This window comes from Phoca vitulina, unplaced genomic scaffold (assembly GCF_004348235.1).
Source record: "Phoca vitulina isolate PV1807 unplaced genomic scaffold, GSC_HSeal_1.0 scaffold7, whole genome shotgun sequence".
NCBI lineage: Eukaryota > Metazoa > Chordata > Mammalia > Carnivora > Phocidae > Phoca > Phoca vitulina.
In genome coordinates, this window is record NW_022589710.1 from 43975551 (window position 1) to 44001757 (window position 26207).

General features: G+C 36.3%; 1 protein-coding gene across 7 annotated transcripts in view; it reads right to left on the reverse strand.

Annotated features, from left to right (window-relative positions):
• Window positions 1-26207, reverse strand: part of NUMB (NUMB endocytic adaptor protein) — a 181391-nt gene that overhangs the window by 44843 nt on the left and 110341 nt on the right. For all 7 annotated transcript variants that reach the window (XM_032405523.1, XM_032405519.1, XM_032405522.1 and 4 more), the window contains one exon: window positions 19088-19228. In XM_032405523.1, the coding sequence (XP_032261414.1) occupies window positions 19088-19213 (126 nt within the window). In that variant the 5' untranslated portion in view covers window positions 19214-19228. The remainder of the gene's footprint in view (window positions 1-19087; window positions 19229-26207) is intronic.

Consider the following 26207-nt stretch of genomic DNA (forward strand, 5'->3'; position numbering starts at 1 on the left):
TTTCCTTGACCCTCTTCATTCCTTAACCCTCTTCTCCCATTTAGCCCATCCCCCCACCCACTTCCCCTCTGATAACCATCAGTTTGTTCTGTATAGTTAAGAGTTTGTTTCTTAGTTTGCTTCTTTTTTTCCCTTTGCTTGTTTCTTAGATTCCACATTTAAGTGAAATCGCATGGCATTTGTCTTTCCTTACTTATTTCACTTAGCATTATACGCTCTAGATCCATGTTATTGCAAATGGCAAGATTTCATTATTTTTTATGGCTGTGTAATATTCCATGTATATATATATACACACCACATCTTCTTTATCCATTCATCAATCGATGGAAACCTGTGTTGCTTCCATAATTTGAATATTGTAGATAATACTGCTATATAAACATCAGGGTGCATGTATCCCTCTGATTTAGTATTTTCGTATTCTTTCGGTAAATACCTAGTAGTGCAATTGCTAGATCGCAGGGTAATGCTATTTTTAACTTTCTGAGGAACTTCCATACTGTTGTCCAGAGTGGCTGTGCCAGTTTACATTCCCACCAACCCTGCAAGAGGGTTCCCCTTTCTCCACATCCTTGCCAACACCTGTTGTTCCTTGTGTTGTTGATTTTAGCCATTCTGACAGGCGTGAGGTGATACCTCATTGTAGTCTGGATTTGATTTACATTTCCCTGATGAAAAGTGATGCTGATCATCTTTTCATGTGTCTGCTGGCCATCTGTATGTCTTCTTTGGGAAAAATGTCCAATCATGTCTTCTGCCTATTTTTTAATTAGATAATTTGGTTTTTTTGGGTGTTGAGTTTTTTAAGTTCTTTTTAGATTTTGAATACTAACCCTTTATCAGATACGTCATTTGCAAATATCTTCTCCCATTCCATAGGTTGCCTTTTAGTTTTGTTGACTGTTTCCTTTGTTGTGCAGAAGCTTTTTATTTTGATGTAGTCCCAATAGTTTTTGTTTTTGTTTCCCTTGCCTCAGGAGACCTACCTAGAAAGAATGTGCTATGGCCAATTTCAAAGAAGTTACCACCTGTGTTCTCTTCTACGATTTTTATGGTTTCAGGTCTCACATTTAGGTCTTTAATTCATTTTGAATTTATTTTTGTATATGGTGTAAGAAAAGTCGTCTAGTTTCATTCTTTTGCACGTTGCTGTCCAGTTTTCTCAACACCATTTGTTGAAGAGACTGTCTTTTTCCCATTGGATATTCTTTCCTGCTTTGTTGAAGATTAATTGACTATAGAGGGGTAGGTTCATTTCTGGGTTTTCTATTCTATTCCACTGATACGTGTCTATTTTTTTGTGCCAATACCATACTGTTTTGATTACTACAGTTTTGTAATATAACTTGAAGTCTGGAATTGTGAGGCCTCCCTCTTTGTTTTTCTTTTTTTTTTAAGACTGCTTTGGCTGTTTGGGGTTCCATATAAATCTTAGGATTGTTTGTTCTAGCTCTGTGAAAAATGCTGTTGGTATTTTGATAGAGATTGCATTAAACGTGTAGAATGTTTGGGTGCTATAGACATTTTTTTTTAAATATTTTATTTATTTTGACAGAGAGAGAGACACAGCAAGAGAGGGAACACAAGCAGAGGGAGTGGGAGAGGGAGAAGCAGGTTTCCCACTGAGCAGGGAGCCCAACATGGGGCTCGATCCCAGGACCCTGGGATCATGACCTGAGCTGAAGGTAGACGCTTAACGACTGAGCCACCCAGGCACCCCGGTACTACAGATATTTTAACAATATTTGTTCTCCCAACCCATGAGAATGAAATGTCTTTCCATTTCTTTGTGTCATTTTCAATTTCTTTCATCAGTGTTTTATAGTTTTCAGAGTAGAGGTCTTTCACCTCTCTGGTTAGGTTTATTCCTAGGTATTGATTTAAATGAAATCCTCCTCCCCTCTCCTCCTGGAGCTCTCATGAGGCCTGTTAGTACTATGGGCCTCTTTAATTTGTTCATCTGTTTCCTCATCTCTTTTTCGGATCTTCTCTTTATCACCTTGTGCTGCACTCTGGGTAACTTCACTGAATCTATCTTCCAGGTTACCAACTCTCTTTTCAACAAATCTAATCCACCATTTTATCTGTCTACTAAATTCAATTGCAGTGACAGTATTTTTCATTTTTAGAAGCTTAGATTTGATTCTTTGTCAGATCTATCTATTCTTTCTTTTTCACTGTCTTATTTTTGACTTATGGTTTGAATTCATTAATGTCTCTAATGATTTTATATATACATATTTTATAGTGTCCTCTATAGTCTATTAATTCAAGTTCTTACAGTGCTAATCTTCTTGTCCTTTACTGTATAATTCTTATTGTATCTGCTGATTACTTCCACATATGATTTATAACTTTTTTTAAAATTGTAAATTAATCTTTACTGAAGCTCAACTTTTCTGGAAAAAATCCATGCATTCTGGATTACGGAGTGGTTATACATTTGCTTCTAAAAGGTACCACAGGTGGGGCACCTGGGTGGCCCAGTCATTAAGCGTCTGCCTTCGGCTTGGGTCATGATCCCAGGGTCCTGGGATTGAGCCTCACATCGGGCTCCCTGCTCAGTGGAGAGTCTGCTTTTCCCTCTGCCTGCCACTCCCACTGCTGTGTACTCTCTCTCTCTATCAAATAAATAAATAAATAAAATCTTAAAAAAGAAAAAAAAAAAAGGTACCACAGGTGTATTAGTAGCCTAAGACCTACGGTATATTAATTTGAGGATTCTTACACCATGCAGGTTATAGCATATGAAGTCCAGATCCACGATTTCAATTTTTGGTGGGAGACTCCTTTTTTTCACCCAGGGTCAGAGCAGAGGCAAGCTTCTATTTTTTTAATTTTTGGTTTTTTTGTTTTTGTTGGTTGGTTTTTTGTTGTTGTTTGTTTTGTTTTTTTGCTTTTTCTTCTAGTTCTCTATTTCACTGATTATAAAACCCATTGAAAGTTCTGGCTCTATGCTGGGTTCTCAGTTCTAATGCTCTGCTTTTTGAGTCCAGGACCTTCAGAATGAATGTTAAAACAAAGGCTCTAGCTCATAAATCTTCTATCTCCTAGGCTGTGCCATGCCAGCATGATTCCTGCCTTGCTTTCAAATTCCCTCTTAATTTCTGGTAACTGGAGAGATCTGTCTTTATTGAAAGCTCAGCTGTGCTTTGAGAGAAAAAAGTTGTTTAAAAATATATCCAGCATCTCTAGGTATTTGTATTTGGAGTATTTCTAGGTTAGCTTAATCCACGTTTTGCCAGAATCAGAAGACCTATAATATTTCCCAACAAAACTTACTGGTATTTCTATGTATTGATTTTAGTGTATCTTATTAAGTAGTGAAAATACTGATGTTTCCTATCATTTTAAATAGTTTTTTTGGTGATTCTCTAGGTTTTTCAGAGAGAGAACATCTCTAGGTTTTTCAGAGAACAAGACAAAAAAAACATGTTGTCTTGAATTCCCACTTTTATAGCTTTTATTTTCTTATCCAAAGGTACTTATCACCGTTTCTAAATCAGTGTTGAATAACAGTGCTACTTAAGAGCAACCTCATCATCCTCCCAAATTCAATGTAAATGTTTCACTCTGCATGACTCTGAGACAATTTTTTACTCATTTAAAGAATGTGTTATGCTATTCCTATTTAGCTAAGAAGATTTACCGGGATTGAATGATATTTTAAACTTTTTTAAAAAATTAGATGTAATCCACATCACATAAAATTAACCATTGTAAAGTGAATAATTCAGGGGCACCTCAGTGGTGCAGTCGGTTAAGCATCCAATTCTTGGTTTTGGCTCAGGTCTTGATCTCAGGGTCATGGAATCAAGTCCTGTGTTGGACTCTGAGCTCAGTGCAAAGTCTGCTTAAGTTTCTCTCTTCCTCTCCCTCTGCCCCTCTCGCTGCCTTCTCTTTCTCTAAAATAAGTCTTTTTAAAAAAATTTTAGGGCACCTGGGTGGCTCAGTTGGTTAAGCGTCTGCCTTCAGCTCAGGTCATGATCCCAGAGTCCTGGGATTCTTCTCCCTCTGCCTCTGCCTGCCACCCCCCCCCCCCACCCTGGTCTGTCTCTCATGAATAAATAAATAAAATCTTTAAAAAAATTTTTAAGTGAATAATTCAGTGGCACTTGGTACATTTAAAATTTTGTGCAATCACCACCTTTATCTAGATCCAAAACATTTTCTTCACACCAAAAGAAAAACCTGTGCCCATTAAGCATTTGCTACCCGTAGCTGCACTTCCCCAAAGTGCAGCTTAACAACCAATAACCTGCATTCTGTCTTTATGGATTTACCTATTCTGGATATTTCATGGAAATGAAATCATACAACATGTGACCTTTTGTGTCTGGCATATTTCACTTAGCATATTATTTTCAAGGTTCACCACACTGTAGTATGTACCATAGTTTTTATGTCGATTCTTCCATTGAGGGATATTTGGGCTATTTCTACCTTTTGGCAACTATGAATAGTGGTGCTATAAACACAAATGTACACATATTTGAGTTTTCAATTCTTCGGGGCATATAACTAGCAGCAGAACTGGCTGAGTCATATGATAATTCTATGTTTAGCTTTTTGAGGAACCACCAAACTGCTTTCCACAGAAACTGAACCATTCTACATTCCCATTGGTAATGCATAAGGGTTCTAGATCCCCTGCATTCTTACTAATACTTTGCATTTTTTTGTTTAAGTAGAGCCATCCAAAGTGGGTGTGATGTGGTACTTCATTGTGGTTTTAAAAGGTATTTCCCTAATGACTAATGATGTTGAATATCTTTTCATGTATTTGTTGGTCATTTGTACATCTTCTTTAGAGAAATTTCTATTCCAGTCCTTTGCCCATTTTTAAATCAGGTGTGTATGTGTGCGTGTGTGTGTATAAAACATACATATACAGGGGCGCCTGGGTGGCTCAGTTGTTAAGCGTCTGCCTTCAGCTCAGGTCATGATCCCAGGGTCCTGGGATTGAGCCCCGCATCGGGTTTCCTGCTCGGTGGGAAGCCTACTTCTCCCTCTCCCACTCCCCCTGCTTGTGTTCCCTCTCTCGCTGTGTCTCTCTGTCAAATAAAAACAAAAAAACATACATATATAAAAATCTATTTCCTGGATACTAGATTTATCAGACATGTGATTTCAAAATATTTTCTCCCATTCTGTAGTTGTCTTTCTACTTCCTTGGTAACTTCCCTTGGTGTACAAAAATTTCACATTTTAATTAGATCCAGTTTATCTATTTTTTTTTTGTTGCTCATGGTTTTGGTGTCATATCTAAGAATCTGTTGCCAGATCCAAGGTCATGATAATTTACCCCTATGTTTTCTTCTAAGAATTTTATGGTTCTTATTCTTATATTCTTATGTTAACTTTTAAGTTAATTTTCTGTATACAGTGTAAGGTAGGGGGTCTGGCTTCATTTTTTTTTTTCCCCTATGTGGAAATCAAGTTGTTCCATCACCATTTGGTGAAGAGACTATTCTTTACCCACTGAATGGTCTTGGCACCCTTGTCAAAAATCAGTTGGCCACAGATGTACAGGTTCACTTCTGTACTCTCAATTCTATTACATTGTTCTACACATCTATCCTTATGCCAGTACTACACTATTTCGATTACTATAGATTTGTACTAAGTTCTGAAATCAAGAAGTGTGAGTCCTTCAACTTTGCTTTCATTGCAGTGACAAAGTCCTTTTCTTCTCAGGTCCATCAATGTGATGAACTATATCAAATTTCCTAATACTAAATCATTTATGGAATCCTGAGTTAAACCCTATTTTGGTCTTTAGTATACTTTTAGATTCCATTTGTTCTATTTTTCTGCCTACTTTTTTCATCTATATTCGTAAGTGCAGTTGGTCTATGGTTTTCTTTTTGTTTTGTCTATCTTTGTTATAGCAAGATTCTGTTAATGCCATAAAAAAATCTGGAAACCATTCTTTCCTTCCCCCTCCCCACCCACATATGCTCTTGTATAGTTAAACAGCATAAGAATTATACCTTAAAAAATTATTCTTTGAGGTTTTTAAAGAGCCAACCTGTGAAACCATCCATAATCTGTCTTTTGGGGGAAACAGTGTTGGGGTTTTAAAAACTCTCTCTGGGTCCCTGGGTAGTGCAGTTGGTTAAGTGTCTAACTCTTGGTTTTGGCTCAGGTCATGATCTCAGGGTCCTGGGATCAAGCCCTGCGTCAGGCTCCATGCTCTGTGTGGAGTCTGCTTGACATTCTCTCCCTCTCCCTCTGCCCCTCACGCTTGTGCTCTCTCAAATAAATAAATAAAAAATAACAATAATAAAATGCGAAAGTAGGGTCTTATGGTCTCTGGGTTACCTATAGTTGCCAAGATATGAATATAGGTTTCAAAGTATTTGCAAGGGATTTTATTCTATCATTTTGATCAATTCAACTGGTCACTTATGGGTATTTATGCCAGCAAAAAAACAAAAACAAAAAAAGTTGGGGAGACTTAATGGAAGGAAAAGAACAAAAGTATCTGCTGTACAGACTGACCTCTTAGCTGCATAATCTATTTTGGAAATCAGCGTTGTGCTTTCCTAGACGATGAGAAAAACATGCCCACTGAAATAAACATTATTAAAGAGGTCTCTTTTCTTCTCTAAGACACTATCTCACTGAAGAATTGCAGCCGATTTATGCTTTAATGGCTAAAATATTTGACACTAGGACTTCTTTTGTCTGTATGCCTTTTCCAAACTCCCTCTGAGTAAGGGACTTTTATTCACAAAAATGCACTTTAGAAAAACTAGTGTGTGGAATTTCATTCTTGGATGAATTAAGTCATTTTTCATTTTCTTGAAAAAATTATTTAAAAAGTAGATTCCCCCCTTGTTTTGGTAATGTAGGCCATGAGAAGATATGCACAGCTCCGATGTGAGAGAACAGACAGTCAACAGTTCCCAACATTAGCAAAAAATGACATCATAATCAACTTATAAGAAGGTGTAAGGCATATTATCAGATATACATAACCTGTATTATATTGCAAATATAGGATGCAGAAATGTAGAACATGATATCAAAACTTGTTTGGGGGTCTTTAATCAAAGAGGAGTAGTTAAGTCAAATTATAATAGATTGCTTTTATGTATAAATTTGGAGTACAATAACATTTGAATAAGTCATCTGACCTAAGTATATATATTAAATCTAATCAGCAGTTAAAGAGATTCAAAACCTTCACCTTTCAAATGTGGCACTAGGTGTCAAAAAAGTTAAGTGATTTGCACAAAGTCATATAACTAGTAAATTAACAGAGCCAGGAATAGACCTTTGATTTTTTCACTTCTAGATCTTTCTTCTTTCAACTATCTATCTTCTTTTCACTATCTCATATTACTTCTGCAACTCTCCTATTTAAGTAATGGTTTATAGTTTACTGGTCTTACATATTAACAGTGTTACTCTTCTTTAAAAAAAAAAAAAGGTTGATCAAATAGGAACAGTCATCCATTTTGGTAACGTTGCTTATGGCTCAATATTTCTTTCATAAACGAAATTACCCCGACTTTCTGGTTAAACTATACCACTGCTAACCAAGCAGTAGATATGGGGGATTTTGCTTTATAGAAATATTACAGCTGATAAGTAAGGAAAGGATGAGAGAATTAAAGTATCACCATTTTGCAACCCTTAATGAATTAATAATCCCAGGCAATGATCATGAATGGCTATAGTCATCACAAATAGATAATCAGCTATTGTGTTGTGTGTCTTCTGATTAGTACACACCACCAATGAGGTATTCCTGGGGGGGGGGGGGGGACGGAGGGAATCAAAGCTAAATCTGATCAAGTCTTTAAAAACCAATTCACAAGAATTACAGGAAACAGAGAAACATGTTAAAAAGAATGAATTTTTGGCATTTTCAATTTGCTGAAGAGTGAAGAATTAGAATTCCAGACCAACCAGAGGAATAGGTTCCAGTGAACACCAAAGTATCTCAGTTTAAACACAAGAAAAGAATGCCCTCAAAGCAGAAGTAAAGCAGAAGTAGACAGAGCCTTGCTAAAACTGTAATGCAGCCTCAGTTCTGTTAACACAAAATCTAACAGACAATATGAGAAAGGAAAATTACAGTCCATTCTGACTCAAAAGCATAGTTGTGAAATTTCTGAACAAAATATTAGCAAAGAGAATCCAGAAATATACTCAATAAACTCAACTTGATCAGTATCTATAATCATCATCATCTTTCACAATAGCCACTTAACTGATCTCTCTCCTTCCACCCATCAGTATCTATCATTATCAAGTTGAGTTTATTCCAGGAATGTAAGGTTAGCTGACTATTCAAAAACTCAAGTATAATTTACCACCTAACAGAATTAAAGATAAAAATTATGTAATCATCTCAAAATTTAGTTTCCATTCATAATTTTAATAATTTTTAACCAAGAACAGAAGGGAACTTGTTTAATCTGATGAACTGTGGTAAGACTGAGAATGAGGCAAGAGTTCTTATCACCAATTCTACCCAAAGTTATAAACATCAGTCTCTCACCAATGCAATGAAGGGACATACATACATACAAGTATAAGGATTAGAATATAAGAAATACAACAATAATTATTCATAGATTATATAATTGTATTAGTAGAAAACCCAAAAGAATATACAAATAAATTACTAGAATAAGTGAGTTTAGCAAGGATACTAGATATAATTTCAACATACAAAAGTCAACTGTATCATTTTGCAATATATACAAATACCATTATGTTGTACACCTGAAACTAATATAATGTCATATGTCAATTATACCTCAATTTTTAAAAAGTCAATTGTATTTCTATAGCAGCAATATGCAGAAAATGAAATTTTAAAAAAGTTACCGTTTATAACAGAATCAAAATTAAATGCTGGATATTATCCTTCATTCCTGAATCTACTCTTCTACCAACAGTCTTTCCCAAATTAATATATGGCAAGTCTACCCTTCCAGTTGCTCAGATCAAAAACCTTGGCCTATCCTTGACTTATCTTTTTCTTGATTGACATTCACAAATTTAATCCATCAATAAATATTATCAGCTCTATCTATAAAATACATCTAGAATCTGACCCCTTCTTACCACTTCTACTACCAACACCCTGATGGAAGCCATCATCATCTTTCACAATAGTCACTTAACTGATCTCTCTGCTTCCACCCTTGCTCTTCTCTACAATTGATTCTCAGCACAAGAATCAGAGTAATCCTTTAAAAATATAATTTATATAAAGTCATTCCTCTGCTCAAAATTCTCCAATGGCTTCCCATTTTACTCTAAATAAAAGCCAAAGTCCTTAAAAGAGTCTATAAGGCCCTATACCTCAAAGGGTATAGGTTTCTCAAAGGGTAGCATTTAAGAATTATATGGAGGCATTTTTGATAACAATGACTTGGAAAATTACTCCTAGGTAGTATGCACAGATGATATCCTGCTTCCTGTATGACATCTGAATGTGCTACTGGACACTTAGGATGGATAAAAAACTTGTCATATTTAGATTAGACTCTAACTCCATTTTACACATATACACACACAATTAGGGTTAGGGTTACACTAATAGTTCACTTAATATGTTAGGGGTGGGAGGCAGAAAAAAGGAGGTAGGTAATTCTTTTACATCTTACAATATTTCTTCTACACGAATTAGTCTTTTCATATTTTTAGTTTTTTGGGGAGTCAGTTTTGGTCATTTATATAACCTAAGAGTATTACCAATTTTATCCATGTTTTCAAGTTTACTTGCATAGAATCTTAATTTTTAAAATTTCATTGGTATCTGTATTTTCCCACTTTACTTTTTATTCTGTGCATTTGTGTTTTTTTTCTTGATAAAGTACATTTAGCAACTTCTCATTTGGCATTAACACTGTGCACCAAAATCTTCTGAAATTACAGATTATACTTGTTATATGGTAGGTAAACCACTGGATTAGGACCTAGCCTATTAGAAATACTGAAATAGTAAGAGCTCTACTTTCTGTACCATGGTTATTTGGTTATATGCAAAATAAGAAAAGCCTGTGTGATATTGTGATTTACAAGAAATACAGATTTGGTCATTCAGATAACCACAATGTATTTCTCATATATATCTGGTCTTTGCCCACAGTTCCTGACTCACAGCTCCCCAAATCCTTGGGATTTCCTGAATATTGAAAGTGACAAAGTTGTCTTTTGTTATGTAAAGGAGGCAACTTTCAGAAAGCATCTAAGAGTGGCAGCTGGTTGCCTGGAGGACCAACCACGTGATTAAAGGGTTGGAGCTGCCAGTCCCACCTCCCAACCTCTGGAGAGGGAAGAGGGACTGGAGACTGAATCAGTCAATGACTTAGTCAACTATGACTATGTAATGATACCTCCATAAGACGGTTTTTGGCCTTTTTTTTTTTTTTTAAGATTTTATTTATTTGTTTACTTAAGAGAGAGAGAAACAGCATGAGAGGGGAGAGGGTCAGAGGGAGAAGTAGGATCCCCGCTGAACCAGGAGCCCGATGTGGAACTCGATCCCAGGACTCCGGGATCATGACCTGAAGCCAAAGGCAGTAGCTTAACCAACTGAGCCACCCAGGCGCCCTTGGCCTTTCTTTTTGAAGAGCCTCCCTACTTGGGTAATCAGAACACTTCCACATGCCACCAAGCTCCATGAGGATAGAAGCAACTTTGTTCAGGACTTCACCCTATGTATCTCTTTATCTCACCGTTGATTCATACCCTTTATCATGTCTTTTCATAAACTGTTAAATGTTAAGTGTTCCCCTGAGTTCTGTGAGCCAGCTCTAGCAAATTAATTAAACCAAAGTAGATATCGACGGATCTCCAATCTGTAACTGCTTGTTCAGAAACACAGGTAACAAACAGCCTGGGACTTGTGACTGGTATCTGAAGTATGGGGTGGGGGGCGAGGGGAAAGTCTTATAGGCCTGAACCCTAAAACTGAGGAATCTGATGCTATCTCCAGGTAAGACAATGTCACAATTAGGTTGAATTCCCAAACACTCTGCTGGTGTCCAAGAATTTCTTGGTGATACTGTTATAATGGCCAACAGCCCCCCCAAATCTGTTATTAAAATACTATCTCCTGTAACTTCTAGCACAATGGCAATCCTTATCTTTTAAAAAGAACTGGGCCCCAGAAACAACCTGGCAGATCACTTAATCAGCAATGTTAGTCCAGGAGGTAAACACACGCAATTCTAGCATTCATATGCTCAAATCTCCATTGGGCCTATCCTATTTGTACATACTAGCACACTTCCTGGTTTAGGATTACAACCGTTAAATCAATGGGATAAGAAAGTCCTTCCATCTCACTTAACAGTGAGTTAAATTAGATCAATTTATAAACAATACTAATAAGCATGAATTCTGTATCCAGTCCCTTAAGCCTCTATCCTGCCCAATTTAAAGATATTATGAAATCCACAATCTATCCAATAGAAGGTCCATTTTAGCATTCTATATACATTCTACATAATCAGAGAATTAAGATTTTAATTACAAATCAAAGGATCGATGAGTTGGCTTAAAGATTCCACCAATTTAACAACCAAAAAATTTTTTTTTGAAGATTTTATTTATTTGTCAGAGAGAGAGAGAAAGAGCGCGCACAAGCAGGGGGAGTGGCAGGCAGAGGGAGAAGCAGGCTCCCACAGAGCAAGGAGCCCAATGTGGGACTCAATTTCAGGACCCTGGGATCATGACCTGAACCTAAGGCAGACACTTAACTGACTGAGCCACCTAGGCATCCCAACAACCAAAATTAATACTAGCATTTTAAAATATAATGTTAGTAAGCAATTACAAGTAGTCTTAGTATATTACTTTAATTGATGAAGCATACTGTTTTAATCAGAAGGTCTCACAATTTTTGATCACAGGACCCATTACATGGAAGACTCCAAAGCATTTTTGTTTGTGTCAGTTATATCTACGATAATTTTACTATATTAGAAATTAAAACAAAGAATCTTACTTTTAAAAATTGAATTCATTGAAAAATGATAATAAAACCCATTACCTGTTAACAAAAATGACATTTAAAAAAATTTTTTTTAAGTTTATTTAAGTAATTTCTACACCCAACATGGGGCTCGAAATTTCCACCCTGAGATCAAGATGCTCCTCCAACTGAGCCAGCCAGGCGCCCCCATTTTTTAACTTTTAAAAGTTTTTATTATTTTTTAAAATTTTAGTTCCAGTGTAGTTAACTACAGTGTTATGTTATCTTCTTGGTTATTTCTGGGCCTATTTCTCTTTGATTTTTCTCCTTATTATAAGTTGTATTTTTCTGCTGCTTTGCCTGACTGGTAATTTTGAACTGGATGCCAGACATTGGAAATTTAACCATCTTGGATGCTGATACTATTGTATTCCTATAAATATTCATGACCTTTGTTCTGGGATACATTTAGGCATTTTGATCATTCTGAGGCTTGATTTTAAGTTTTGGTAGGTGGAGTCAGAGCAGATTTTAGTCTAGGGCAAGTTTTTATCCACAACTTAAGAAATACCTTTCTAAGGACTTTCCACAATGTCCCATGAATTAGTGATGCAGGCAGGCCAGGTCCAAGGACCCAGAGGGGATCCCAGAGGATGAGCCAAGAGGGTCCTTAAATCAGAGACAAGCCAGCAGGAGGTGAAAGCAGAGTTTATTGAAGATAACAGAGAGAGAGAGTATCTGGTAGACTTGGAAAGGAAAAGAGCATGAATCTCCCATTAATGACATTTTTATTGAAAAATAACTATATTTTCCAAAATGAAACAATTTTGTGAGAAGAGTGGCATTGTTTCACATTTCTGCAAATCTCTCAAATATCTGGCTTAAAAGAAAAGTGGATTCTCAAATTTGCATCTACATTCAATCTGTCAGAACATGTTGTTTTGAAGTATATAAAGAAACTATGGCTAGAGCACTTGCGTGGCTCAGTCGGTTAAGCATCTGCCTTCAGCTCACGTCGTCATGATCCCAGAATCCTGGGATGGAGCCCCAAGTCAGGCTCCCTGCTCAGCGGGGAGTCTGTTTCTCCCTCTCCCTCTACCCCTCCCCCCAACTTGTGCACACGTGCTCTCTCTCTCTCTCTCTCTTGCTCTCTCTCAAATAAATAAAATCTTTAAAAAAAAAAAAAAAAAGAAACTGGCTTCACACAGATATATAGTTGGAAGAGAAAGTACATCAGGATCCCACAAAAGGTTTTGGGGACCTCACTTTGAGAACCACTACATTAATTTTTACAGGTAACATCTGACTTCTAACATTAAAATTCCTCCCCTATTAAAAAGATTATCTGTTATTCTAGCAGAATTGCAAGACAAGCTTTGAAACCTCCTCTAATCACTACTGTAATACTAAATTATTATACTTACATAGGCACCAGTATACTTAAACATACATGGCAGATATCAAACGAGTTGTCATTTCACTTGATTACTGCCGAGTAATCCCATTTCTATTCCCGGTAATTGCGTATTCTAGATCTCCCATTCTATGAAGTAGCTACTCCACTGTCTTTAAAACCTAACTCTACAACTTCTCTCCTCACTCTTCTATAGATGTCTTCACTTCCTATTTCCTTGAGAAAATATGTCTTTAAAATAGAACTCCGTCAGTCTTAAGCCACCAACACCATAAATTTAAGTGCATTTATACCCCGTTTTCCACCTTTGCTACTGTTAAAATAGAAGCAGTATCCTTCTTCCATCTAAAACTAAGCCACTCTCTACATGCTTCTTTATAAAGTCCCTTTAGTTCAAGTCTCTCCTATATTAAACACAAGACTCAACATAAAATTAAACTACCAGTGATTTATAGACTTTAAATGAGTAAATTTTATGGTATGTAAACTACATCTAATAAAATTGTTCAAACAGTTTTAAAACAACACACACACACAGTTTCTCAACCTCACACTCCTTTTTATTCTGCCTTTCTGTTCTCCTTTGAAAAAAAAAACTCATTAAAAAAAAAATTTAACCACCTTGTTGAGATATAATTGACATATAATGAACTATATACAAAGTTACAATTTGCTGAGTTTTTGTATATACCTGAGAAACCATCATCACAATCAATATAATAAATAGCCATCAACACCAAAAGTTTCCTTGTACTCTTTGTAATACTTCCCTTTCACCCCTTCCCATCCTCACACAATCTTGTCTGACAAACTTCTTGAATTAGTAATCTCTAGATTTGTCATCTTCTTCCTTATTTTGCATCCATTCACTCCTCAATCTAGATTCCATCCTCATGATTCCCCATAAGTGCTATCATCAAAGTCACCAAGACTTTCAAATTTTTAATCTAATGAAGTTTCATTTCTTCCTTGATCTCTTTATAGCATTTGACCACTTTCTCCTTCCTTGAAACCTTGCCTTCTGAGATCATACTCTTCAGATTTCCCTTTCTACCTCTCATTCTTACTCTCCTTTGAAGATACCCATTCACTGCCTGTCTCTTCTATGTTTGTCATAGACCCTCCCCTTCCCTTACTTCCTCTAGGCAATCTCACTTACTTACGACTTCAATAGTAAGTTATACATAGTCAACCCTCATTATTCAAGGATTCCATATTTGCAAACTACCTACTAGAATTTATTTGTAATATCAAAATCAAAATTCATGGTGCTTGTGGTGAGTGGGGATCTGCATGCACACATCTCACAGGCACCTCAAAAGGAATTCATCCTCTCTACTCTCAAACATGTTCTTCCTCAGTGAGCATGCCCACCACCCTACTAGTTGTCTATATGGGGAACTCTTTACATCAACTCATTAGGTTCAGAATTCAGTGGTCCCTAAGGCAACGACAGATAAGACATTATTTGCTCAGCTATATTTGACTGAGGAAATTTATCTATTTTAGGCTACTGAAAACAATTTCAGGTTCTGATTCTCTTATCCAACCATGTGTCACTTGTATGTGCATGCAGGGTGGGAAGGGAAGGCAGATAAGGGGTGGGGAGCCACAGCCTAGCAGAGAGGATGAATGTCTTGTAGAAAGGATTTCAAGAGGCCATCTGGAGAAGACCATACAAAAACCACCCTAAATAAGCTCCCCTGCCTGCATAACATGTAAATCTTACATCTTACATGTTTATCTCTAAGGTACATGCCCATCAACTGTTTCTTATGACAAATGACAGTAGCACGGAATGATACTAAATCTTACTTATCTCACACAAAATACTTAAAAGCTGGTGTGCCTGGGTGGCTCAGTCAGTTAAGTGTTTGCCTTCAGCTCAGGTCATGATCCCAGGGTCCTGGAATTGAGGCCCATATTGGACTCCCTGCTTGGCAGGGAGCCTGCTTCTCCCTCTCCTTCTGCCTGCAGCTCCCCCCACTGCTTGTGCTCTTTCTGCATCAAATAAATAAATAAAATCTTTAAAAAGAAAATATTTAAAAGCTGTACATTTCACAGCCAATTGGAAGTGCTTTAATTAACTTTACTTCAATTATTTCAATACTATATACTAGCCTCTCAGAATCCTGTAAATGAGGTTTTTTAAATATACATATATGCTTATTTATTACAAATATGATACATGCTCATAAGAAATGTCACTAGTTCCAAAGGATATACATCGAAAAGTAAAAAGATCCCCAATCCTTCATTCCCATTCTATAATTCAGATTTACTTGTCTTCTTACAGATATTTCTTATATACATAAGCAGATATATAGATTTTTTTCTTTTTAACTATAAACAGAATCATATTATATACATTGTCCTGGGCCTTGCCTTTATCACCTAATAATACATTAAAGTTATCTTTCTGTGTGAGCATATCAGAGAATATTCTTTCAGTGTTTCCTATGTCAATGATCATCACCTCTATCAGTTTGGGACAAGAAACTAGGTGTCATCCTTAACACCATTCATTCCCTGGGTCCAGTCCATTTCCAATTCCTGTTGCCTTTATCTCTTAATTACCTCTCAATTTACTTACATTTCTTTCTTCTCACAGTTACCACCCTAGTCCAGAGTAATCCACTCCTTTGGATTACTGTAATAATCTTTCACCAGACTCTTCACATCCACTATGGACTACCTCCAAACCACACCACACCCAGAGTCCCAGTTTGGGAAGATGAAAAGTTCTGGAGATGGATGGTGCTGATGACTGCACAACAATATGAATGTCATTAATGTTACTGTACTGTACACATGGAAATGGTTAAAATGGTAAATTTTGTTATGTATTTTACCACAATAAATAAATAATGAAAAAAAAAAAACACACACCAGGTAGTGGCTTCCTATTATTCTTAAAGTCCCAAATCCTTAACATGGCCTATAAGGCCCCACCCTAATTCTTTCCAGGTTCATCTCATATGACTTCTTATACTACAGCCTTCCCTTTTTAAAAAGCATTTATCTCAGTTTATAATCATGTATTATTAATGCAAATATCTAATTAAAGTCTATACTCGCACAAGTATACTATAAACTCCACAAGAGCAAGAACTGTCTTTTTGTTTACCACTTAGCATATGCCTGGCACATAGTAGGTCTTCAAAAAAAATTACTAAATATATGAAAAAAGGTCTACCTTGTTCCTTAAGAGTGGCAAAGAATTCCACTTAATGGATGTCATAATTTCTTTTTCTTTCTTTCTTTTTTTTTGAGTGACAGTACAAAGTTTATTGAGTGATAAAGTACAAAGCTTCCGAAGAGGGAGGGGACCCGAGAGGGTTGCCCTGGACGTCATAATTTCTTTAGCAAACCCCAGAATGATGGCTATTTAACTTGTTTCCAGATTTTTGCTATCAAACAATGCTAATGAACACTTCTGTCAGTATATCTATGAACGTACTTAAATATAATTCTTTTTTTGTTTCAAGTTGTTATTTAAATTCTAGTTTGTTAACATATAGTGTAATACTGGTTTCAGGAATAGAATTAGTGATTCATCACTTATATAATACCCAGTGCTCATCACAAGTGCCCTCCTTAATCCCCATCACCCATTTTGCCCATCCCCCACCGACACCTCCCCTCCATCAACCCTCAGTTTGTTCTCCATAGTTAAGAGTCTCTTATGGTTTGCCTCCCATAATTTTTTTAAGTTTATTATTATTATTTTTTAAATTAATCTCCATACCCATGTAGGGATTGAACTCACAACCCTGAGATCAAGAGTCACATGCTCTTCTGACTGAACCAGCCAGGTGTCCCTTAAATGTAATTCTCTTTTTTCTTTCTTTCTTTTTTTTTTTTTAAGTAGGCGCCATGCCCAGCATGAAGCCCAATGCAGGACTTGAAGTCATGACCCTGAAGTTAAGACCTGAGCTGAGATCAAGAGTTGGTGCCCCTAAATGTAATTCTTAAATGTAAAATTTCTGGTCAAATGAAAAGTGCATTTAAAATTTTAACTGGGACACCTGGGTGGTTCAGTGGGTTAAGTGTCTGCCTTCAGCTCAGTTCATGATCCCAGGACTCTGGGATGGAGTCTCACATTGGGCTCCTTGGGAACCTGCTTCTCTGCTCCTCCTGCTTGTGCTCTCTCTCTCTCTCTCATCCCTGACAAATAAATAAATAAATAAAATCTTTAAAACAAAATGTAAACCCCAAGTTTTAAAAAATAAAATAAAATAAAATTTTAACTGATATTTCCAAACTGCCTTCCTAAGAGTTTGCAATTTATACTCCAAGTAATCAACAATGTGTAAGAGTACCCATTTCCACAATACTCAACTTGTACAATCAAAATGAGCCTACTCTTTGGGATGAGGTTGGGGGAGGTTGTAGAGAACAGTGTTAGTTTTTATGTATGAGGGTTTTTTTCATATTTTAATATCATACCCAAAATTTTAAATTAAAAATTTAAGTTTATTATTCCTATAAAAGAAGTTTCAGCAAATGAGTTAAGTAGACAAAGCTAAGTAATTAGGAAAATGTTTAGTTATTGACAGACTGTGGAAAAATTTGTGTATTTTAAAAACCATGTATTTTTGGGGCACCTGGGTGGTGCAGTTGGTTGGGCATCCGACTTTTGGTTTCGGTTCAGGTCATGATCCCAGGGTTGTGGGATTGAGCCCCCGTGTTGGGCTCCTTGCTCAGTGGGGAGTCTGCTTGAAATTCTCTCTCTCCCTCTGCCCCTCCTGTGTGCACACGCACTCGTGCTCTCTCTTAAATAAAATCTTAAAAAAAAAACACATGTATTTATTTAACCTGTAGATTCTACAAATCACTTTTCCTGTCATACAAATTTTTCTCCTTTCTGAAGCTTCAGGCTATGTTTAAATCAATGGTACTGAGGCAGTACAAGGAGGAGAAAATCACAGTAAGAATATTCACACATAAGAATATGCAGAAAGAAGGGGAAAATATTAACATTTTATATTAGACTAAATTTTTTTCTTGAAGATACTAACATTTTGGTCTAGTTCCTTCTGTATTTTTGTGTCCACACTTAATACATCTCATAGACTGCTTATATAATTATAAACTGCTTCTCACTAAACAGTATAGCATATACATTTCTTTCATGACTTTAAATGTTACCCTTTTTCTCCAGAGTGTCAAGTAGTAGTAAGAAAAAACACCTGTATGGTACCCCTTTTCTCTACCTCCTCGCTATGTTCTTAACTTCTTTGAGCTTCCATTTTCTGATCTGACAAATGAAGGCATTAATTTAAATGCCCTCTGTACAGTTAACAGTTAAAAGATTGAAGAGAAAATCCCTTTTAACTCTTTTAAGATTTTCTAGAACATACCAGGCCTGTATTTAAGAAAACAGACTCCTCTTCCCTCTGCCCTACCACTTAGTAAGTATTTCTTACTCAAAATAATTTGATTCTTGATAATTTGGGATTTTTAGATATTTCAGGATTAGTTTCTCATCAGAAGTGATCTATTTGTAGTGATTCCAGATTATATATCAGAAATTCCTGTTTAAAATATAAAAAGAAAAAATCACTAATTATATTTTTCTTATTAATTCTACTTTGAAGCAGAAGATGAAGCGATTAGTTTTTAGAGGATTTTCTTTTAATTGTCCTAATCAATGGGATTTCACATATAATAGGCTGTCAATTCTTTTCCACATCTAGAATTATAGAAACACGAGCTCTTACCTTAACTGGGAAGCTACATTTTCCAGTACGAACCCCTTCTTCATCTGTCTGCCACTGATGTGGACGACTGGCCTCTGGAACATAAACATCTTTCTTTCTCCTAAAACTTTGCCGTAGTTTGTTCATTTTAATTTTTACAACCTGCAGACAGAGTAGAAGAAATATGAAAAAGTAATTATTACCTTCTCACATATTTAAACTTTGGATTACCATGCTGAGAAAAAACTAATGTCCCAAATGAAACATTTTGGTTTAATAGAAAATGAGCAACTAGTATCCCTCCTCTCAGAGTAACTCTAAGCTCAAACAAATCATTTCACTTTTCAAAAAAACAACTATAATACTAGTTCTTATAAAACTATAACAACCTCTAAGATTTGAAGAGATGTTATTCAAAGAACTTTCAAGCATTTTAATTGTAATAATCCAATGAGTGTTCCTTCTGATTTACCCCTCAAATCCATTCTAACTCCTGAATAAGGAAATCTGTACATGTAGGCCAAATTATAGACTGCTAAAAATTTCTGAAAACATTCTGAAAACTTCCATACTTACTAGGAAAAAACCATTCCTAAACACTAAAATTTAGGGATCTTTTGGCTTACTATTAGAAAACATTAAACAAAGCAGGGACTATAACCTGTTTATAAAACATCTTTTATAAAAAGGAAGAAAATAAAGTTTCTTTTAAACATAAAGAAGAGGGGCACCTGGCTGGCTCAGTCTGTTAAGCGTCTGCCTTCAGCTCAGGTCATGATCCCAGGGTCCTGAGATAGAGCCCCACGTCAGACTCCTTGCTCAGTGGGGAGTCTGCTTCTCCCACTGCCTCTCCCCCCGCTTGTGCTCACTTGCTCTCGCAAATAAATAAATAAATAAATAAATAAATATCTTTAAAAAAATAAAAATAAACGTAAAGAAGAAAAAGTTCTACTAGGATTAAATTATTCTAAGGAAAAAATTTCTTGCAAGTAGTATAACATCAGAATGTACTTTCATATCTAAAATCATCATAGAATGAAAGTAAACTAACAGCTTTCAATTATAAAGGTCCAAGTCTCACCATTAACTTTGTAAATTAAGGTATTAAACTATAGTCAATTTTTTGTTTTGTCACTGGAAGAGGTACCTCTCTAATGCTTTCAAAGGTACAGTAGAAATCACAAATCTACAGGGAAGGAAGACTTAACTGATAAGAAACAACAGAACATTCAAGAACCAATGAATAAACATAATGAATGGTGTCCCTTTACAGAGCAGATCTCAAAATCTGAAACCACTACCTCTAGTTTTCTGTTAAGGAGCACAGCATTGGTCATTCTTTCCCTGAAGGGATTTAACCACCTCAACCAGCCTAAAAGAGATCTTAACTTTTGAAAATGACGTGACAAAGCACACAAAGGAAACATCCTTCTGTTAGGAGTGTTAAAAAGCAACGGATTAAACATTAATTCCCCCATGACACCAATCAAAGACTTGAAAATCAAAGTTTGCATTGAGGAAAATAATTTTGTATCTTAAAATGCATGTCACAGCAGAACTATTACTAAATTAGCTAGTTTATACAGACAAGCCAATCTTACCACATATCTTCTTAAAAGGTAAAAATTCTGACAAACAAATGGCAATGTAAAAATCCCTGGATTTTCTAAAAATGAATTTATTCTCAAACCAAAATTGATTTATGGAGTATATGAAATAGGTATTAAATAATCAAACGACTGGACAAAAGGTAGTCCATTCCTTTCCCTTTAAGTAGATCACTCATTCCTAAACTATCTTAAGTAAGAGTCTACCTTAATCTAATAGATTTAAAAAAAATTCCATAACCTTCCCTGATAATACATCCTGTTATTACTTCTTCATATCACACTTTAAAAATATACGCAAATACAAATATAAAAAAATAAAAAAGTACCCATATCCTTGCTCAAGTTGGCACTCTAAGAATCTTGAGGCAAAAAGCCCATGAAATTCCTTACTTCTTAATTTCTCTTAGTAGGGGGATAGCCCTACTAAGAGTCATCCCCGAATTCACTCTGTCTCTGACCAATAATTCTACTGCTTTTGCCTCCTTAGTATATCTTGATTTCATTCTCCCACCCACATCAGTTCTACTATCCTCAGACATTTTTGTGTAAATTATTGCAAAAGTCTATTACTTAATGGTTGCTTTGCTGCCAAGAAAGGTTCATTAATCTGTTCTCTTGACTAGTGCCAGAATGCTTTCTAAAACACACATCTGACCATGCAATTGCTCAGCTTAAAATCCTTAACTCACTTCACAACACTTTCAAGATAAAGTCCAAATTCCTAAGCTTGGCAAAACACAGACGTTTTTCATCTGGCTTCACTCACCAATCCCCATTCACATGCTAAGCTCCAGCCATACTAAACTACTTACAGATCTCCAAACAAGGCATGCATGCCCTCTTTCAGAGCCTATTTATATGTTCTTCTCTCTCCCTAGAAAGACCTTTCCCTATTTATTTGCCTCTGGTTAAAGTCTACTCATCTTTGAAGTCAACTTGGGAGTCTTCAGGGAAGCCAGCATTTTTTCTGACAAGTTCCTAGAGCTGGCCTGGGTTAGGTCCTTTCATTTCATAGGCTTCTGATTACTTCTTTTACTGTACTCATCAAGCCTTACAGTAATTTTCTATTTCCTTAATAGTAAACTCTATCTTATTTAAATACTACCCCTGCATTTTAACACAGGACCTCTCATATACATGGCACACTATAAATTTGAAGAAATAAAAGATAAAATAGAACCCCATCATATTTAGATAATATTTACTAGGTAGGATAAATGTAGCCACATATAAGACCAGAGAGAATCACTGGTGTTGGAAGGAGACTGCAGATTTAACCGTAGTCCAGCGTCACATTGACAAAGGAACCACTTTGACAACTTCCCTTAAAGGAAGCCATACAACCTCTGTCTAAATAATTTTAGTACAAGTTTATTTGCTCTTTGGGCAGCTATTTATTGTTGTACATCCTACTGACCAATAAGAGAACAGAGTGAAAGTGTCAACTGACTTGACATCTAAATATCTTGTGCCCTTCAGTACTAATATGGTTATCAGCATTTCTACAAAGAGTATTACATATCAGTGATTTTCAAACTATGCTTTAAGTAGCCCTAGGATTTCCATGGAGGAGACCCAGGGGCCACTGGTTGGACAAAAAGGGAAGGAAGTTAGAAGGTTAGACTCAACTTAGGAGGGACTTCAGGTCCCTGTCACAGCTTCATACAAACTCTACTTTATCTGATTCACATATTGGGATTCCATATACGTTTAAGGAAAGGGTTTCATGGCTGAAAATTTTTTGAAAATGAGTGATATAATCATAATAGTTCTAAAATGAACTTGGTAAAATGAAAATACGAATGATAATATCTTGCTTGCTACTTCTTAAAGGGTAACTACCAATGGCCTGTAAATAATCTAGTAATTAAAGTAAGAATTAACACATCAAGGGAGAGATGAAACATTCTGTTTTCAAGTAATCTATATATAATGATTTTGCTCACAAAGACAAAAGAGATAACAAGAAAAAAATAGAAAATGTGTTAATTCAAAGTCACATTTACTACAGGCCCTCAATAAAGTTAAACTTTACTCCCAAATAAAGAAAACCACACCCCTTGACAAAGTCCTGGTTGAACACAGGTAAAGGATGTATTTTTGCCAGTTTAAAAACTGAGAACAAAAAATCTTACTTTGTCCTACAAAAAAAGGAAAAAAAAGAAAAAAAAAAAAGAAATGAAATCCCCATTCTGCTAGCTACATAACACTGTCAAATTCAGAAAATCTTTTCACAGTTCCCATACTCCTTAAATGCTCTGCCAATTTTAACACCATGATTCCAGCTCTCCTCTGTACACTTCTTCCCTCCTTGGCTCTCCCCACCACAATATCTCTATGCCTCTGATTTATCTTCAACATTTCTGTTGCTACTGATATGTCTGAGGGCTTCCTCTACTTTCTCCCACCGAGTATATTTCCCAAATACCAATCCTCAATCTATGCTCTCTTGTTTACACTATCACTCTTGGTGAAATAATCAATTCAAACTACTATTGGGAAATCATTATTTCCCAATAATACTTTTAAATCTTGCTCTTGTATTTAAATTTCTCTATTTGGGTGCATGGATGTTGCCTCAAATACATCAATTTAAAGTTAAATCATCAGCTCTTATCTCCCCTTAAGTCCTTAAGTCCTCCCCTTCTGTCCCAATTTGTTTGGGTCAGTAAAAATAGAACTTACTATGTGATGGGCCCTAATGCAGATGCTAGTGGATACAGAAATAAGACAACTTGGCTTTAGGTGGCTCTCTCCCCTCATAAAAGGTAATTTCTGTACAATATGGTGAATGTAATAATAGCACTATAGTGTTCTCGAAGCACAGTTTGGGTTCAGGAAACATTTCCTATAGGAGATATCGCCCGACTTAACTTTTAAAGGAAGCCACATATAGTAGGAGGGAAAAGATATTCCAGGTGGAGGCAACAGCATCAACAAACGTGTAGATGCAGGAAATTAAATGCTGGACAGCAATGCAAAAAGAGTGCAGACAAGGTTCAGGTGCTGATTTTATCCTACAGACAACCAGAAGCCACTAAAAGGTTTTACACACATCAGTGTCAGAGTTGCAATACAGTTACATTACTCTGGTGGCAGTATGGAAAACAAATCTGAGGGCAAAAGACTATAGATGAGTTAGAAGGCATTTTAAATAGTCTAGGCAAGTTATGACAAGAGCTTGAACTAGGGCAGTGGTGTAGGGAGAAAAAAGAGGAGTAAAGAAAAGTTTAAAAGTAAGAGTAGCAGAGAGAATTGAGTCAACATGATATAACTGTGCCTCAGGAAATTTTTTTTGCCCAGGATGATAAGACTAAACCAGTAATTAGCTTTACTGTTTGCTTCAGGAAATTCTTAGAAACTAACTTATCTGGGCAAACAGTGTGTACATCAGGGCAAAGAGCTCTCCTGACAGGATAACAAATTACTTCAAGAGCCTTTTCTTATTATGTCCACTAATTCCAAATACCATGTCACAAACTTTGCCCACCCTAACCGGTTCCCCATCTTGGAGGATGTGCCTTACACCATGTGAATCTCAATCTTAAAACCCTAGAAATACCCTTTCCTAACTTCCCCTAACTACCAAGACTCTGTCAAAGTGGCGCTTTCCCTTGTTGCTGTAAGTTTAATAACCTCAGCTTTGCTGAATCAACAGGATTCTCTTTGTGGGAAAAGTCAACAGCAGGTGACTACGGAAGGTGGGGAAGAGAAAGAGATACAAATATGACTCCTAAGTTTTAAGCCTCAGTGAACTGAACTGTTGAATTTGAGGGGCTTGTTGATAGGGCTTCGAAGTAGAGATGTATGTAAGCCTTGAAGCTCAGAGGAGAGGTCAGGGCAACCATAGACAATCATGGTAGGTGAAAACGTTTCCTGTGGTGATCTCTTTATTTTCCTCCTTTCCTAATAGGAGTTAGGATGCAGTAATTAGAATTAAACCCAGAATACTCAAACATGATAAACAGAGGTGCACATATCACATAATTGGCCAGTATATACTAATACAGCCATACCAGTGATTATATTTTTGCAATGCTTACATTCTAGATGGTAAACAGTCACTGTGCTGAGCTCCTCTCCTGGCATCCACCGCTCCACCTTCCACAACTCAACAACTAATAGGTTAACACCTGGTTTAAGAGTACTAAGGCCAGTGAAGATTATGACTGGTCAGCAACAGTGCAAGACAGATTCCAAAAGTCCCATCTCTCTCAGGCACAGTTGTTGGCTCCCTTTACGGTCCCAGAGGGTTGCCCTGCCTTCACGTGCTCCTGCCTGGTCCCAGGTAGGAACAGTGAGGAGAATGCAATAGCCCTCCAACCTGTCCACCAAGTTGGCCCCCATCTCTACATGTTCCCCCGTGAGATCAGGAATACACTTGTTAGGGGAGACAGCACCTTAAGCAGTGACACAAACTTCCCAGTAGTCAAACAGACCAACTAGTTCTTCATTAAGAATGGATAAAATAGCAAGATCCAATTATATGCTGCCTACAATAAACCCACTTTAAACATAAAGACACAAATAGGTTGAAAGTAAAAGGACAGAAGACAATACACCAATTAATACTGGTCAAAATAAAGCTGGAATGGCTATATATTCCCTTCTCAATAATCAACAGAATAATCAATAAGCAGAAATCAGCAAGGATGTAAACAGCAAAACTTGAACAACAGTATTAACCAACATGACCTGATTGACACTTACAGAATTCTTCTATTCAATGATAACAGAATATACATTCTTCTCAAGTGCATGTGGAATGTTTACAAACACAGACCACGTTCTGGGCCATAAAACAAGTCTCAAATTCAAAAGGGTTCAAATCATACAAAGTATGATCTCTGACCACAGAATTAAGTCACCAAATATTTGGAAACTACATTTCAAAATAGCCCATGGGTAAAAGTACAAATCAAAAGGGAATTCAGAAAGTATTTTGAACTAAATGAAAACACAATATATAAAAATTTACAGAATGCCGCAAAAGCACTACCTAGAAATTTACGGCACTAAACCAGTGGTTCTCAATCAGGGACATTCACTGCCCATCTGGACACATTTGGCAGTATCTGGAAATATTTTTGGTTGTTGCCGGGGGTTGCTATTGGCATCTAGTGGGTACTGACCAGGGATACTGCTAAATGTCCTATAATGCATAGGACAGCCCTCTCAACAAAACATTATTCAGCTTAAAATGCCAATAGTCCCACTATTGAGAAACCCTGCACTAAATGTTCATATTTTTTTAAAAAAGGGTCTTATTTAAATCCATGTTCTCAGCTTCCACCTATAGAAACTAACGGGACAAAGAAATGCAAAGTAAGCAGAAAAAAAGGAACTAGTAGAGATCAGAACAGAAAGCAGTAAAGTAGGAAAACAAAGACAGAGAAAAGGAAATCAAAAGCTGATTCTTTGAGAAGATTAATAAAACTGATAAACCTATAGCCACACTAATGGGGGAAAGATACAAATGACCAATATCAAGAATGGAGAGGTATCATCACTATAGATTCCAGAGACATTAA